The sequence below is a fragment of the Telmatherina bonti genome (genome assembly GCF_933228915.1).
Source record: "Telmatherina bonti genome assembly, chromosome: 22".
Taxonomy (NCBI): domain Eukaryota; kingdom Metazoa; phylum Chordata; class Actinopteri; order Atheriniformes; family Telmatherinidae; genus Telmatherina; species Telmatherina bonti.
Genome location: NC_136631.1, coordinates 17,078,703 through 17,097,308, shown reverse-complemented (window position 1 = coordinate 17,097,308; position 18,606 = coordinate 17,078,703). Strand labels below are relative to the sequence as shown.

The 18,606-nt window shown below is 37.8% G+C and overlaps 2 protein-coding genes across 2 annotated transcripts; one reads left to right on the top strand and one right to left on the bottom strand.

Moving 5' to 3' along the window:
* The first annotated feature begins 1,999 nt into the window (after positions 1–1,999).
* dhrs7 (dehydrogenase/reductase (SDR family) member 7) lies at positions 2,000–5,710 on the top strand. Its single transcript, XM_079262629.1, has 7 exons — positions 2,000–2,185; positions 2,783–2,935; positions 3,160–3,266; positions 3,930–4,169; positions 4,359–4,481; positions 4,568–4,783; positions 5,417–5,710. The coding sequence occupies exons 1-7, from the start codon at positions 2,056–2,058 to the stop codon at positions 5,456–5,458; spliced, it is 1,011 nt and encodes a 336-aa protein (XP_079118755.1). The 5' UTR covers positions 2,000–2,055; the 3' UTR covers positions 5,459–5,710.
* Positions 5,711–5,978: 268 nt separating this feature from the next.
* On the bottom strand, positions 5,979–15,777 carry pcnx4 (pecanex 4). Its single transcript, XM_079262539.1, has 11 exons — positions 15,673–15,777; positions 13,199–13,973; positions 12,913–13,092; positions 11,408–11,946; positions 11,176–11,276; positions 10,816–10,938; positions 10,185–10,545; positions 8,454–8,557; positions 7,265–8,355; positions 6,997–7,183; positions 5,979–6,596 (listed from the first exon to the last, which is right to left on the bottom strand). Exons 2-11 carry the CDS (start codon positions 13,894–13,896, stop codon positions 6,345–6,347), a joined length of 3,636 nt encoding a protein of 1,211 aa, XP_079118665.1. The 5' UTR covers positions 13,897–13,973; positions 15,673–15,777; the 3' UTR covers positions 5,979–6,344.
* Between the last annotated feature and the right edge of the window lie 2,829 nt (positions 15,778–18,606).

Below are 18,606 nucleotides of genomic sequence, written 5' to 3'. Positions count from 1 at the left end.
ACATATATATATATATATATATATATATATATATATATATATATATATATATATATATATATATATATATATATATATATATATATATACATATAAATATTTATATTTATATGTATATGTATAGGTATATACATATACCTATATATACATATAGGTATATGTATATGTGTATATACATATATATATATATATATACATATATATATATATACATATATATATATATAGAGAGAGAGAGAGAGAGAGAGAGAGAGAGAGAGAGAGAGAGAGAGAGAGAGAGAGAGAGAGAGATATTCAGACTTGTGCAAAACTAAAACATGTCATAATTTATTTATGTCAGTCATAATCCTGTAGGAAACTTAAGTATTCTCATCTAAGAACTTGTTTGTGTCAGATTTAATCATTTGAAAACAGAATTTATTAGTAATGTACTTAAAATGCAAGTAATCCTTGCAAATATAACTACATGTAATTACACTATCCATCAAGATTATAGTTATTTTTTTCTGATCTGATTTCATAACACAGATTCCAGCAACTAAATACATTTCAAGTTATTAAGGAGAGTAAAAAAAAAAAAATGAAGGAATGCCAAAGGTCCCAAAACATTACAACATTCCAGTTTATTTGTTGTCAAGTTCTTGTTATGAAAGATTTCATTCCTGTGCTGGCTGCCTCTTGCATTTAAGTCCACATACTTCATAAGCTGGGGATGTAGGATGTGAAAATGTTCTTTGGTGAGTAATAGTCAGGGTTTTAAGGCTAACTAAGATAAGCAGGGAGTTGAGTTTTATAATAAAAATAGTTTTAATTTGACATCTTTTAGTTAAGGGTCAATGTTGAAAGCTAGCATTAGGTCTTGGAGGATGCCCTTCCTTCACACTTAACTAAGCCTAAGACTTCTGAAGTAAGTTGTTTAATATCTTTATTATAATGCATAATTCTGTCATTGTACATTGATGTAGAAGATGTATAGATACTGATGCACAAATGGATGGGGTACTTCATATTATGACTCAAGAACACATTAATTAATTAAGAACACTTTTTTTTTTTTTTTTTTTTTTTTTTTTAAGAAAGTTTTTTTTTTTTTTTTAAATAGAGACCCATATGGGGAGGGGGTGCAATTTTAAAAAGTAAAATACTACTAAAATGAGTAAGTAAAGAAAATTAAACATGATTAAGTGTGGGCCTTTGAAGCTTTTGAAGCTGTGAGGTGTTCCAATCGTAAGAAGCACAATGCTGAAGTGCTACTTTCCCATGCTATACATGAGACCACAGAAAACACAGAGCTCCCAGACCAGGACCACCAGATCAGCACACAATGACAGCGATGGAGTAGCTAAAAGAACTTGGAAAATCACAAAATACCAATGTGCAAAGTGCAAAATGTCAAGACAACCAACTCAAGAAAAAAAATCATGGATGAGTCTCCAGTTCACAATTCGTGATAAGAAAGGAAGTGCCGGTAAAAAGAATAAATAGATATCAATCTATCTATCTATCTATCTATCTATCTATTTTTAGATGGCAGCAACATTATTACCATCTTGCATCTTGCAGTCCATTGTATTGTATTGTTATGACCAGCTCACTTGAATTGGGGCATACAAGTCTCTTCCTTGCATTAGGCATTTTATTTCTAAAAATGAAAAGCATGAAAATGGAGCTCACTTCTGTTAAAATAATAAGTCTTTCTTATGAATGCAATTTTGTGTGTATGTGTTGAATAAAGGAATGACATAACTGTGTGTTAATACAGATTCTGCTTTGTCCACAATTGTATACCTTAAATCCAAGTTTCTAAAGATTTATCTAACATGAAAAAATATTGGTAATTTCAAAATGACTACAAATCCCCACTCTTTCAATCGTAAACAAACAGTGAAAGGGAAACATGTCTCTTTTATATATTTCTTTTACTTCCGTTTCTGGGATTTAATTCGGAAACCCCAGCAGCGGAAGTGACGTATTAGTATTTAGACGTCGCTAAATTTAACAAGGCTAGCTTTTTGCGGCTACCCACGTCTTTGTTATTAAACCCAAGATTGAAAAATGGATTTATCTATTTTGTCAGCACTGTTTTACCTTATACCATTATATGTGCTCATTAATTTCCTATGTTTCGTATTTGCAGATGCAGACTTAACTCTGCTGTGGGCGAGACTGATGGGACACAGGCCAGGTGAGTTAAGGAAAAGCGCGTTCATAACTTTAGAAAAGAGTCATTAGTAGTGAAGAAATGCATTTAACAATAACAAAAGTATCGGACTTTTAAAACATGCAGCAATATTGGTAACAATTTAATCAAATTGTTATTCCCTCTCGCAACAATAGCTTTCAAATGTCCAACATAGTAAAAATAAATTGAAGTTCAAAAACTCAAAAGAACAGAGTGTAAGTTATATCTATCTATCTATCTATCTATCTATCTATCTATCTATCTATCTATCTATCTATCATGAAGTCCTGAAGAGACCACACAGCTTTATTTATCTATATATATTAAACATAGTTTTTTAAATTGTATAATTTACAATGTAAATGATGAGATGGCAGCAACATTATTACCATCTTGCATCTTGCAGTCCATTGTATTGTATTGTTATGACCAGCCTCATATGCAAGTAACAGTTAGTCCCTGTACCAACATTTTTTTCTTTTTTTAAAACTGTTGCTGCAGACATATTTAAAGAAGTTTACAATGCTGTTTTAGGTGTTGTAGAAAAATAAATGCGTATTTGTTTAGGATGTTTTAACTGTTCTGATTTATCTCAACCAGAGGCCAAGCTAAAGGGACTGGTGGTGTGGGTCACTGGAGCTTCTAGTGGTATTGGAGAAGAGCTGGCCTATCAGCTGGCAAGATGTGGATCACGTCTAGTCCTGTCTGCTCGGCGTGAAGATGAGCTAAATAGAGTTAAATGCAACTGTTTAGGTAAAAGATTTTTCTTCTTTTTTAATGTGTAATTGTTATCTGTTAAACAATTTATGGCCTCATCAAAGCAGACTTTCATTAAATTCAACAAAGACTTAATCTAAACCACACTGTTAACATAGTAATAGTGTTAAGTCTTCATGGGACTTGATGAACTTGCTTAAATTCCTTTCAGTTTAATCAATTCTGTGACCAAGATGATTCTTTTTATACATTCTTTAAAGAGAACTCCAACCTCAAGGATGAGGATATTCTTGTTCTTCCACTTGATTTGCTGGAGAGGACATCTCATGAAGAAAAAACTAAAACTGTGATTCAGTACTTTGGACAGGTAAATCCACTGCAGTTACTCTGTTGTGTTGCAGTCTTCTCTTGACAATTCAATATTTGCACTGTGTTGTAAATATGTTGTTACCTGGATTTAACTAAGCATACAGTTTTGTATTATCCTATAAAATAATTACTTTAGCAATTATCTTTCGGCTGTACTTAACCCTAAATGATGGTCCAAATTTAAACAACTATGTCAAAAGACATCCCATGGTCATGGAAAATCTCTCAGTCAATGACATGCATCAAACAAGGAAAACCTCTAAGGCGATTGCAGAAACTACTACAACTGAAATAAAAACTGTAAAATGCATTATTAAAAACTATAAACTGGGAGAATAGTGGGGAGTCATGCTTTTGTAATACATATATTATAAATACATGATTGTGATTGGTGATCACCTAAACCAGTGGTGTCTGGCTGCCCAACACACCTGATTTAAGTGAATGAGTTGTTATGCAGAACTTCATAGGCTGTTGGATACATTTCATCAGTCATGTGTTTTGGAGCAGTTACACATTCAAACAGAGGGGTGGGGGCAAGATTTTATTGGCCAGGTAGTGGATAAAGATAACAAGCAACAATATTTTTAGCACCATTAAGTAAAAGGAAAAAAAATGTCAAAATCTGTTTTGTTTTTTCTTCCTCTTTTCATGTTTTTAGATTGATGTCCTAATTAACAATGGTGGCCGCAGCCAGCGATCACTGTTCTTGGAGACTAGTGTTGATGTGTACCAGGCCTTAATGGAGCTCAACTACCTTGGTACAGTATCTATAACTAAGCAGGTGCTGCCTCACATGACACGGAGAGGCAGAGGGAGTATTGTGACTGTCAGCAGTGTAGTTGGCCTTACTGGGGCCCCTCTGGCAACAGGATACTCTGCCAGCAAACACGCTCTTCAGGTGAATCACTTAGAAATTAAGCATTTTCTTTGTTTTTGTACATTTACAAAGTCTATGCTCATAGGAGCGGGGCTTCATTTGAGTTTCTCCTCAATGTTTTATTACTTATGTGTAAACTAATGTCTCTAGATGCAATTTCCAGTCTTACCTGTGTACTCATGGTGTTGATTATAGCTGTAATGTCCACAGGGTTTCTTTAAATCCCTTCGAACAGAGCTGACAGACTTTCCAAATATACTCATCAGCATAGTGTGTCCAGGGCCAGTGCAGTCCCTGATTGTCAACAATGCTTTTACAGAGGAACTGAGCAAGGTAATGTACTTTTATTTGTGGTTAATTTACTCGTTGTGTGTGATTTAAGGCTACTTTTGTTCTCAGTTGTCAAATTTCCTTTACAGCCTGTTGCCACAGTTGGTAACCAAGAACACAAGATGCCAACAAGCCAGTGTGTTCGTTTAATGCTGGTGGGAATTGCCAATGGCGTTAAAGAAATGTGGATTGCTCAGCAGCCCTTCCTCCTATTCTACTATACTTGGCAGTATGCACCCACTTTTGCCTGGTCTGTCACAAACTTATTGGGCAGGAAAAGGGTGCAGAATTTCAAAGCCGGTCTGGTAGGTACCTAACTTTTGTTTGAATAAAAGTAATGATGCAAATTAAACCTTACTTCCATATGTATATCTAATAAATCAAATATTGGTTGCTAGTATTAAATGGTAAATATATAAACAGTTTAGGATGACATTGCAAAGAACCAAAGACTGGGGCAATTTTCAAGACTTGACTAAGGCATAATGTGGCAGACACTATGCAGAGCTGTCTCTGAACAGCTTGGGGGGTCTTTGCTTAAACTGTCCTTGCTAGAATCTAATAAGAAGGCGGTGGCAAAGGGATGACATTAAAAATTCATCACTGTGTTGACTGACTGACTGACCAGTGTCTGGTGGCCTCTGCTGGACAATGACTGCTGAGGGTCATGCAGGAAGGTCATGTTCCAACTAAGCTGCCACTCTGGTATCACATGACTCATAAGGATCTGGGGCGTGAGAAAAAAGAAAGCCAGTAAAGCCTTATACAATGTAAGCTGTATGTTTCAATGTTTCAAAAGTCTGAATGAAAGCCATACCAGTCTTTTATGATACAAAATTACTCAGATTTACAAATAATTTAGCTTTCATTCTTTAATAAAAAAATATCTTTGATTTAACAGACTCATCAAAGCTGATAGCCAGCTCTCTCTGTTGCAGGATGCAGACGCCGCATACTTCACTAAGCCAAAGACCTCCTGAAAATGACCTCATCAAGAAGCACTTTTATTGCATTCCTGCTGTTGGATGTTTCTGTAAAATGTCTTCTTTAATCTAGAGTGAAAGATTTACAGACAAAAGGGCTCAAAGCCGCTGTTCAGGAGAAAACCTCTTTCTATCTTAACTGTAAACCAAGCCTTCTTTTTCTGGCACGTAGCCTTCGTGAAGGAATACAAGGCCTGAGGTGATGCATTTGCACTGACCTTTTCAATGCTTAATAAAATTTTGAATCAATTTTTTCCCTTCTTTTGTTTGCTCAATGAAACATTTCAAATCTATTTTTGCCAATCTATTTTATTATAAGTATATACAGTTACACATATAAAAATGAACTTCAATGTACAAGAAAATGCGGACACATTCATTTAATTCCTGTAAACAAGTGAAATGTAAACAAAACAATACCACTAAACACCGTACAGGACAGCAATACATGCCCAAGGCACATCCTTGATCTTCTTGACAAAACATTCAAATTCTTTTCCCTTTTTTATGGGCATGATTTGGAAAGAATAATAAAAATATGTGGAATTTAAAATGTAATAAAGCGAGAGGTATCCAGGCAGGTTTTTTTAGAGGGAGGTGGCTCAATTTTTTTTTCCACTTTAAGCTCAACCACAAATAAATAAAAAAACCTTTGTGCTTCAGTGGAAACCTGTTGACTTTGCTTTAGGGATCAAATATGAAATTATTTCTCATGTTGTATTTGAGGAAGTACGGAAACATGTTGAAAGCAGCAATGCTGCTGTTCCTTCCTCGTTGGTGCAAGAAATGAAGCACTCATAAGTTCAAATAATGTTCAAAAAACAAAGTAGGCCCATATACAGACTGAGAACCAAGTCAAAAGTTTAGAAAATGGGACCACAGGTCAGAGGCAGGGGAAGTGAAGGGGGGCAGATGAGTAAATGGGGTATCCTAAAGGGGGATCGGCTGCCTGAACAGTTAAGTTTCGAAGCATGAAGGGGTGAGCCTGGATGCTGTACCGTTCCTCATCATCATTGGTAGCATATAAAAGTTCCCAGGAGAGGTTTGCCCACTGACCTCGAACCCCCTCTCCATTTAGACGGCCCACCTGCACAAGCTGCTCCTGCAGGGATAGAACTCGTCCGGTGTATGTACCCTGTGGACAAAGACATTTAAAACAGTAACATTTACTCCGAGAACTAATCACATTTACCCGAAAGTAGCAATTTGATGCCAAACAAAAAGTTACATGTAAGGTATAATTATGTTAAAAAAAAAAACAACAATATTTATGTAGAAGAAAATGTGGACACATTGACTTCATTCTTGTAAACTCTAAACAAATTAAATGTAAATAAAATACTACTAGCACAAGTTACTGTTAAAGAGACAAACAGACATCTGACAGGTCTGTTTGCTATATTGATATATACTGTGGTGTGTGAAGGCTTGTTTTATTTTAATATGCAAAGATTGTTGTGATTATGTAAAGCCTTTTGTGTTGTTTGTGGTATGTGTGTGTGTGTGTACAAATAAAGACTAGTTTATGTAATTACCATTGTGAGGTCATGTCCCAGAGAAAATAGATAGGGTTTCTCTTGAAGGACACTGTCACGCCAGCCTTTTTCTGACACCAGACCTATGTACCAGTCCCTTTCATATTCCTCTAAAGTGCTGAACAACTCCTCAAGGGATTCCATTGGACCAAGACTTGCCTGATCAAACAACAGCTTAAAACTGAACCTGGGGGCAAAAAAAATAGAACTAGACATGATTAACTGATCAAAATGATCAAAATCTAGAAGATCAGAGCAGCGACTTTACCTGAAAGCTTGAAGTGTGAGCTGGTAAAGTTCTTTGCTTGAGGAAAGCCAGTCGAGTCCCTCTGTCCATGGCACATCCCCACAGTAAAGCCTGTAGATATAACTTGGACTGGTGAAAGCAGACTCAGCCCCCAGTGAAATGAGACATGAGAGTGCAACTTTTACATGCAATTCTTTCAAGACTTCATCCTCCTTTAGGGCTTTAGTCATATCCTCTGAGGTCTCCCCTTGAACAGCAAGTCCAAACCGCCCCAAAGTAAATCGAAACCATTCTTCTGGAAATAAAGCCCTCAGAGACAACAAACGAGATGGGAGTAATGGTGCTGTCCTCCACCCAGGCGGTAGGTTGAACACCTCAGACTGAGGGCAGCTGAAGTTAAAATGAGGACTTTCTCTGAAAACCTCTGGATTTCGGCCTTTATCTACAGCTGGCATCCCGATGCCTAGACCCAGAGGCTGCAGTGGCTGCAGGGCAGAGAGAGCCATGTTTTCAAAAAGACTGTCCATTTCCACAGAGCCTGGCAGAGAAGCCCCCGTCTGCAGTGCTGAGTGTCCTGGTTGGGCTTCAGCAGTCACTAATGCCACAGTCCGTCTAGCTGGTTGCGGTCCAAATAAGTCATCCTCATCTGACCAATCTCCAAAAGAAGTCAAACTAGAGCTATCCTGTCTGAACCTGAGAGAAGACAGATTGGATTCTACCATGACAGTCTCCGGTGGCTGGTTACAAGTGGTCTGGGCAAACTGTGAAGACTGGGACTTCACTCCAATCCCTGACCCCTCTTCATTGCTCCATAAAAATCCTTTATGCCTCTGCACACAATGTCGAAGGAGCAACCAGATGAGTGCTTTCATGAAATCATCTTGAAGTTTCCTCAAGTTCTCATGAGAGTCAATGATACCAGAGAGCACATTTCTGGCATCGGAGTAGACTCGCACGGCAAGTGCTGCACATGGGGTGAGGACATTTCCCCAGTGCAGGTTAAATCCCTTGGGGAAACCGAGACGCTCAGGGCGTTCAAAAGCAGCCTCAAACACCTCATCTACCCTGCGTGCTTCCACTGTATGGCAAGATGTCTCCTGCAGTTCAAGACCCTTCAAAAAACACAAACACAAAAAAAAAAACCCCACATTATTTAATATTAATCTAAAATGCCTGCAGAGTTAAACATACAAAATGAAAGACAAAGTACCTTGATGTTGACCGTACAGTAGCCATATCCTCTCTCTAGGATCATTATCCACACCATACGGTCCTGAAAGCGCCCGAGAAAATGAGAGCCTGGGGCTATAGAACCTACGAATGTAGAGAAAATCATGCATCAGCACATACAACATGTAAGGTGGTGTGACATGTAGAACAGCAAACAAGCTGTGTCCCTCTGCTGACTATGATGAAAACATGCCAAATGTATGAGCAGCTTAGACATGTACTACCAAAGGAGCATAGGCAGGGTACTATACTGTTTTAACTTGATGACTGCACAGAGATCTAAATATTAAACATCTTGTTTTCCCTTAGTTCGCCATTACTCCTCAAAAATGTCCTCTTTTATTCATACAATGTGGGCTTTTTGTTTTTTTGAGGCAGCAGACAGATGTTTATTTCTGCACAAGATGCACAGCAGTGGCAAGGTGAAGACGGCTTTTGTTTTAAGATGACAAATGCTTGCGTGGCTCAAGAATAATGTCATGTCCCATAACGACATATCAGGATAGTTTCAGTCACTACCTCGTGATGTGAAGCGACAGATTGGGCAGATTCCTTTCCTGCTCACTGCTTCATAGCCCCTAGTGTGAGTAAAGGAAAAACTACAAACTGCTATCTTTTGACTGTGAGCCTCAATCTAACAAAAAATCTTCTCAATGATACATCATATATACGTTTCTAAAGCACACATTAAACAATAAAACTAAGAACTACATTACTTCAACATTTTTTAAATAATTTTTGAATCATCGATCCATAAAAAGCAAGTCTCTACTTGCACCATGTTTTCCACTCACCCCCTTGATCAAGCACAAAACAATATCCTAGCAGCAGTGCAGTTTAGCCTGGGAGTATTATGCAGTTAATGTTGTGGAAACATTTGGATGTAATGAATACAGATCTGAGCTTTTTTTTGGGTCACTTCACAGGAAGCTCAACTCGATGATGTAAGCTCACATTACTGCCTGTACTGCAAAAAGGCTGCTCACAACAGCGATACTCTTAGTATTTAAACATATGAGGTGATGCTTCACTGCTCTCTGATCTGCATACAGTGGCCACTTGACCCATGGTCAGACCAAGGTCTGTCACTATAATTATAAAAGAAGTCAAAATACACGGAATCATTACGCAAAATGTTGAAATTAGGTTATTTAAGCTATTTTTACAGGTATTTGAGTTTCAGTGACCTACTTCATAAAAAATAGAACATAATTGGCCTTTTTTTTTAAAAAAAACATTAGAAAATATAAATGAAAATAACTGGCACCAAAACCAGGAGATTTTTAGATGACGTGTTAGTCATTTTCATATAACAATCTCATCAAATAGTAACAAAACAAGTAGTCTTTGTTAAGCTGCAGCTATTCCCTTTGGAAAATTCGCACATATCAAAGTAGTAGCTCAGCGTCACATTAGTGTGTGCCTATAAAAAAAACAGCAACTAAGAATCAGCATTGATTGAAGAATACTTCAATCAATGCTGATACATACCGGTCTTTACGTCACTGTGATTACTTTAGTTACACCTTCAGAGGTGTATGAGCAGATAAACCCCGTTTCACCTCAAGTTACATACAGATCACTTATGCACAACAAAGGAATACCAGGCTTTCCTTCAGCAGACTGTGTGTAAGGGAAAAAGATTATTTAGGAAATTCTTTCATTACAAAACAACCACAGACAGAAAAGATATTAGGTATGAAACACTAACCAAGTGACCCTCTTGCAAAAGCCATCCTCAGTGCTGTGGCCAGACTTCCACTCATTTGCTGGTAGAAGATTGAATCTGGACAGGGACAGGCAGTTCCCACTGGGCCTGGCCAACTACGCTGCGGCCTGGGAAACCCCACAAGGAAAATAGGCAGAGTGAAGAGGGGCAGCAACGGGGCAGAGATCAGTGCAGAGAGGGTCACCACTGCTAGCAGCAATGGACATAGCGATGCATTCAGAGCCAGGAGAGTTCCAGCAGATTGACGGCGCTGCTTCTTCTCTGTCCAAGAAGTCACCAATACAGTAAGGGTAAACTTTAGTTTGGCCAGGAACTGGCTCAATCTGTCCATCAAGAGGCCCACCTGGATCAGAAAATAAGGCAAACATGACTTACCTACATAACCAGCATCCAATATTATTAACTAATGTTTGTCCAATATACTGAATGTCTGTCTGTGGGTTTTCACTCGTATAATTTAGTTAAGCTGTCTTACTTTGATAATTGACAACCAAGCATACATTATCATGCAGTGCTGCTCACATGCACACGTTTTTAGCATATGCCTACAAAATCTCTGAGTCTGTAGAATCATTTTAGTGGGTGGTAAGTCATGCATTTATGTTGAGCTCACCAGAAGAAGCTGAACTCCTGTTCCTAAGTTGCCCCACCCTGGTAGTGTACCAGTTCCAGCCACAAGCTGCACTAAAACCACCAATACCATCTGGAGCAGGGCATCCTCTGAGCTCTGCCAAACCTGCAGAGCCACAAAGAGCAAATCTTTGATTAACTACGGCTTATTATAAATAAAAGAAAATAGAAATGTCAAAGTGAATATCTCCCACTAGAAAAGTTTTCCATTTTGTTTTAAATAAGAATGTGTGATATGTGCTGGCCTCAATGAGAATTTGCCAAGTGTTTTATGATGAATATTAGCTGAACGTTATGATCATATAGCAACATAAAATGAGAACAGGAGTGGGTGCAATTATACCACTCTAAAGGCTCGTGTAAATCCCACACTGGTGGAGACCCTGTGGAGCAACTGCAGAGATCTGTCCATTGACAGGAAAGCAATCATTGCAAATGGAGACACTGAAATCAAACACACAGAAGGAGATGGTTATACACCTTCACAAACAGAGTGTTGTATGTGAAGTGGTTTTCACACCTAAAAAATACGCAGAGAATAAATGTAAACAACAGATAACTTATGACAGGCTCACCAAGATAAACAAGGATTCTTCTGATGGCAGCAGCTATGTACAATCCTCGACTCTTTTGCTTGAAAGTTTGCACGTTGGACATCCCTTTGGGGTAAAAGGGATTGAGGAATGCCCCTCCAAAAACATAAGCCCCTTGAACCTCCCTTAAAACCCAGCAGAAGCAGAAGAGTATGAGGAGAAGGTACCCAACAGGACCTTGAGCTGATGAAACAAAGTTCTGAGACTGAGCTGAACCGAGGAAGTGATGCAACAGTCCTCCCTCTGCCATTGCTACAAGCAGCAGGCTCAAATATAGCAACAGTTCCCTGCAGCCTAGATTCCAGCCAAATGAATTGGGAGGAGGAGGTGGCAACCCCCCTCTGTGCAATCCATGGTCCCTGAAGGCTGTGCTGGGACCTCTGCAAAGTGTGCCAACTTGGCTTAGGTCCAGGCTTAGCAGTAATCCCATGGAGATGGAGAAGAGGACCACACCCAGGGTTGATGGGATAAAGTAATTACACACAGCTATGCCAATGGATACACCAAACATCAACAGCAGCCTGTGGGATAATATAAATATAAAAATTTAGGACTGATGAAAAGAAGCTATTGTGACATTTGTCAGTTCAGTGCAACTATACAAATGTGATGAGGGCTGGTTTTCCACACAAAATGATTAGAGTATGATAGATGAAAACTGTCAAATATTTAAACTTTTAGTTTCGAAAAGACTAAAGTTAATGCCAATTTTTAGTCAAATGTGGACTTTTTCAAATATTGTGAATTATTATTATTGAAGGAAGGAAAATGGATGACAGAAAAAAAAAAGCTTAGTTGAAATCACATCAAAAATTGTACGGTTAAACTAATCTTTGTAAACAGACTGCCTGATTGGAGCTGTTACAACAAAATGTCTAATATTTGATAGCAATAAAGACAAACTTTCCAGCATCTTCTGCTCAATAACTTAAGAAAGATCAAGAAAAGAAGACAAAGACTAATATGGGTTTTAACATAGAAATGAATAGAGTACATTTATTTTATGGGTAATTTATTAAAAGCGACTGACTAAATTGACTAAAAAAAAAATTATTTTGTTATAAGTAATATTAACAACCTGATCTGGAAAACAATGACTAACCATATTTTGTGTCTGTGTGCCTACATGTAGAAATATATTGCCTGTATGATGGCTCATGACAGACATATTTTTAATATCTGTGTAAAAGTGTAAATAATTATATTACTTTTTGTAGTTTGTGACTTGAAATATTTGTAACAGGAAAGAAGTTTAGAAAAACATGCACACACATTGCAGCAACAAAACCTTTGACAAATGCAGTCAAGTAAGGTATTACATGTAGCTTTACACATTGATGAAATAGAAATATCCAACAAGCATAAATGCAGATGAATGACATGCCAAAGAGTTATTTAATTTATTTACTGTATACAACCATGAATAATAAAATATATCAAAATCAGTGTAATGCTGCTGACGATAAACTATGACTTTCAATGTGTACCTGAGGTTGCTAGACATGGGCGAGCCTCCTAGGCCAAATACAAGAACCTGCTCCATGACCCAGAGAAGCAGGGCATCCAGGGGAGGTAGTATACCTACTGCCCATAAAAGGGGTAGGAAGAGGAACAGCACATGAAGAGTTTGGCTGGCTAGTTGGAGCTCAGGGATAGGGTCTGAGAACCTAAAAAAAAACCCAAAAAAAACATGATATTAAGATATTAACATGAATATAACCAAAATAACTAAAGTTGTCTTTAATGGGATTTAAGTGTTGTTTTTTTTCTTACCAATTGGCCAAGTCCACAGCAATGAAAATAAAAATGTAGAGGGGCCGGTTGAGTGGGGTGATCTCATACGTGTCCTGTGCCTGGAAGGTAGCAGTCTCTGTGGCCGTATTTACAATGAGGGAATACTCAGCTATACATAAAGCCACCCAGCTAAGGACAAACACTACCATGGAGACACCAACACTGCCATAAAGAGCTGTCAGTCTGCCTAGGAACACATACCATGTCCCAAAGCCACAGAGAACTCCAGCTAGAACTGTATGCAGCACCACATTAAGCCCAAACCGCTTCCCTGGAGCAATGAATCGAACTGTCTCTGGGCTGACACAGTGGGTAAATTCCACTTCCTCCTCATCAACCAGGATGTTGGGTGCACCAAGTCTCTCCACTGTGCCACTCTTCCGTGCAGCATACAGTGCGAGGGCCTGGACACCCGCTGCAGCTAAAAACATGAGCGAACCAGAAAGTACAGCGGCAGGAAGTTCGGGAAGCAGTTGCAGCTGGCAGAGCAGGGTACCAATGCCCCCAAAAAGCCATGGTGTCAAGAACAAAACTGCTTGATTAACATATACATATGGTGGGGCACAGTAGCCCAACTTGAAGCGTGGTCCTCCCAACACTGTCTGAGGGAAACGCTTCCAGAAGAACTCCTGCTTGTACTCATTAAGAAGGGGCACATCTGGCCCCATTCTGACCATTCCCGAAAGGGTGGCAAGTCATCTCCACACAGCCAAAGGAGAGTTTCCATCCATCATATCAGTCAAAGTCAAGGATTCTGTAAGAAAAAATACTTTCAGTTAGGCAATAAAGGATCAGTGTTGAATAGCACATAAACGGTATAGCTAGGTCTGAAAATAAACTCTAACAACATTTTATTAATTAAGCCATTCACAGAAATACATTCAGGTTCCAGTTAAAATAATAAATATGTGCCTTAAGTGTAAACTCAACTTTAATTTGAGCTTACTTGAAACTAATTTTGAGGAAAAGTTTTAGGGGGTTACCTCTTCACAGATGCTAAAAGGCAATTTAAAATGGTGTCATGGGCAAAAGGCAGCTCTTCTCTCACTATTACTGGGTGAACAATAATTTTGAATCTGAAACTAAATGTACAATATTACCTTCTAGTAACCCTTCCCATCACTGTATACATCAATTTTAGACGTTTTGCAGAAATTGTAAAACTGAGATTATGAGGTTAAAATGAAGGAATAATGCAAGTTGTTTTGTTTGGTTTTTTTTAATCACTGAACTTTATTGCAGGAACTCTAACTTTATGAAGAAATTCAATTAAACAGGGTATCTGGAGAGCCACTTTTCTCAGAGCTGAGTCAAATGAAACAACATAGGTTCCACTGCAATTTTAATAAGACCAATCACACTGAAAAAGCAACCCAGAGCTTTTGAATGCAAAAAGTGGAATATCCTGAAAGGCTGGATGAGTTTACATATTGTCAACCTGACTGAGGTGAATCTGAATTGCTGAATATGAAAGTTAAGATAGTAGCCAGTGACAAAGAAACTAACAACTGAAACCAATAGCCACATAGTCCAAGCAAATCCTAGCATCCAATCCAAAGACAAAACTCACTCTGTCATGGCCAGAAGCTTTACAGTTTAATCATTAATTGCACATTGCTATTGACAAAATATTAATAATGAAGATTTTATTTATTACTGTGTTATGCATTATTATTCCTTACTCCACTTTGAATGGGATTACATTCACATTTAAGTAAAGTTTCAATTTTAAGCTCATATAATTCTTGATAAGGCTTAGAAAACCAGTAAAAACACAGAATAAACCACTGTAAAATAAATATTAACTTCTGAGTCAATGTTTCTGCACCTTCTCGTTCATTTATGTCGTTGTCTTACACTCCAGCCATCTCAGTCCGAGAGAAAGCTACGACAAATAGTTATTTCAAACTGCACTTTAGTTTAATTATTTCTGTTTCATATGCAGTATATATGGATGATTCTGATAAGCACTCTTAGCAGCTCAGGAGAATGTCGCCTCCTTTATAAATAATATGTAAATCAATTCATCTTGAAGTCGGACATTCTTGGTAAAACTACAGAAGTCTAACTTTTTTTCTTTTACATAATCGACACTATGTATATGCATCTGTATATGATGATTAGCACAACATGACGTTCAGTAGCAACAGCTACTAGGTTGTCAGCAAAACACAACAAATCAACAGTAGCTTGTAGATGCATTAAAGCGAGCTCACCTGCCAACAGGAACCCAGCTAATGAAATCCACCAATAACCAAACAATTTCATTTATGAAGTCAATCATTTCCTAAAGACTGTTTAAACCTTATTTATTTTACTTCATTTTATTTTTAAACATTGCTAGCTCTACTATTGTTAGCTAACCAGGAGACCAACCAGCTTGACTACCCGTTAGCTTGCTCTTCCTAACAGGCAAGTAACAGCGGGTTAACAACCGTGGAGGACTAACTTACCGATGTCGCTGGAATAGCTAACAGCAAATAGGTTTTTTGCTGACGTTGAGAGAGTTAACAAAGAAAGGCGTGTGAATTGTCAGCATTAACATTAGCCGTCAGCTAACCGCTAGAAAGCCAGAAGACGCTGGCATGATACGTGGTCAAGTTGTAACCAATCAGAATATAGGAGACAGGGACGCAAGTACTCTGATTGGTCAGCCCGTGTAACTCCGCCCTTCATATCCTTTGGTCCTGCCATTTAACATAGACTGTTTGCATCCAACACATTTATAAAGATAGAAAGCGGAACATCACAAGCACAAGTCGATGTTTTTATGTATAATGTATTTCGCAAAAGCGAACATGATTCGGTGTAAATATTTGTGGGTTGATGGTGTAGAAATACAGAATTAGCCTCAGACTGGAGCTGCATAGATAGCAAAACACTTGTTGCACATTGACCACAAAAACACCGAAAAGCTGTGTGGTCAAATAATGATGTGGCAAACATCATGTTGTATCAGCATTATACATTTATTATATACTTGATATAGCAGTGTTTATCAATCAGGTATCAAGGAAGTAAGCGCCGTGAGGATCACTTTTTTCTGAGAGGGAATCACATCTAAAGAGCAGCTTTTTAATACTCTAACTAAACAATGGAAATGCTTTTCTGTGCTTTTCTTTTACGTCTTATGTCATATCCTGTTGTGTTTTGTTTTGTTTTTTTGTCCTATGCTGTATTTCACATTGGCACTTCAATATCTTTAAATTTCTAATGCGCTTGGTCAAACTGAAAAACTAGATGGCTTAAAAATATTAAAATTCCATTCTTAATCCTTGTTATGATGTTTTTAATACAAACAGATAAAATCCTATAAGTTCTTTATTATTTTAAGAGAATGAAAGTGATTTTGGACAAGTGTATGCCTCTCCAAAATGTTTATTTACCTGAAAAGATAGAGGGCAAAAGAGGCTCATGATGTGATCACATAAAAGCCACCATATCAACACAAAGAAAGCTAACAATGTCGAGCAAAGAAGATTAAATTGTAGTTGTGCAATGGGGCTTGGAGAACAAGAGTGGGCAGAAGGTTGTGCTTCTTTGTAATCTAGGGAGAAAAAAAAAAGGTATTTCTTCTCTCTGTGGGACACAACAAACCATGAAAACACAGCAGCCTGTCAGTCAAGACAACATGTATTGCACAATGTAATTTTCCCATAGTACCACTTGTGTACAAACATTACCAACACTTAAGTTCTTAAAGAAGAAGTAATGCAAATCTCATGAAATATAAAAGATTGATACCAAATTGCCTTGAAGCTGACTGTTTAAAAGGAAGTGAAAATTGATTTTTGTTCAATTTGAAAGAAAATTGAGTATTTGTCTGTTGTTTGGTCTTTCTGTTAACTTCGTTTTTTTTAATCTTCTCAAACAAGCAATATACTGCGTGTGATTGAAATAATGTGGTTAATAACACACAAGTTCAATAATGCGATAAATAACACACAAGTCCAGAAATAAGAAGCAGTTACGATTTAATGCTTCTGCGTGGCTTGCTCTTATCCAAAATGTCTACACAAAATAGAAGCATTTTCCTTTTCTTCCTAATTGTCAGTCTCTATTCGCACTTTATTCCACAGGAAACAAATTACAGGAAAATGACAAGCAACAGCAATAATTCAATGACAGCCTTTGAAAGAAGCAATATGACAAGACAAGATGCATTTGTGAGGTTAAAAAATGAGCTGGGACATAATATGTATCTTTTGAAGACAAAACAATTTAGATTCTGCTGATGACTTACAGAAGGGCATCATTAAAAGCAAAACTTGTTTTCTTCCAAAACTGACTCAAAAGATTGATAAAAAAAAAAAAAAGTGTCCTCCATAAAATGTTTATTTAAATATTTTGATTTTATAATTTCTGAGTATGATAAACTTGCAGAGTGTAAACTTTTTGATTAAACAAACAACACTTTGAAAAACATTGCTTTGTTAACTTTGGCGTCAGACATCAGTCAATGTTGTCACCCCTCTTATTGTTTCCTAAAATTGGAACCTGAGTAGATCACAGTGAAAACATGGTCCATTCAGCAATTATTCACAGAGTCTTGGACTAATGGTGCTCTGAATGCACAGACACAGCAAATGCAGGGAGTTAGTGGATCAGCAATAATGGCCCCATACAGAGCATGTGTTTCTGTGTGTGTGTGTGTGTGTGTGTGTCTGTGTGTGTGTTGAAGATTCTACCAGAGGAGGGGGGCATCATCTATAACTGATTCATAACAAGCACAAACATTTCTAATTATGACTGTAAATTACAACTAGGGAGGCCGGCTCACTTCCCCCTCTCTTCTTCTTTTGCTGTCTCTCCTTCTCTCTGTCGGTGCCTCCTGCCAGAACCACGCTCCATATCAGGCTGATGAAAACATAACCTGTCACATTCCATCCCATTAAACCAGCTACAAACCATGTGGTCTGCTCACGTGGAGGAGCAGGGAGAGGGAGGGAAACACTGAGAGCAGTGCATCTGGGTTCACTCAAAGGTGATGAATTATTCACATTTTTTATGCTAATGTCATTTTAATGTTAGAAATACTGACAGATATGCAGATATGCAACACACTGTGTAAAATGCTACGCTCACTATAAGCTCACAGCATCCACAACAGAATTAGAAATTGTTACATTATAACATCTATGGTGAACATACTGTACACAAATATGGAATGTGTAATTATCCCATGCAATACCTAATGCATTAGAGCACTCACACTGAGCCCCCAAATCTGTGTCCAGAATCCATCAGCTGCCATTTGATGTCGGGCAGAGCAAGGTAATGGCAGTGCACTCACTTGCGAAGTCATTAGCCCCGCTTAATGCTGGGAATTAACACAAATTAAGTGATGTTAAGTACATGCATTAGAGGAGCTTGTTTGGGAAGAGCTT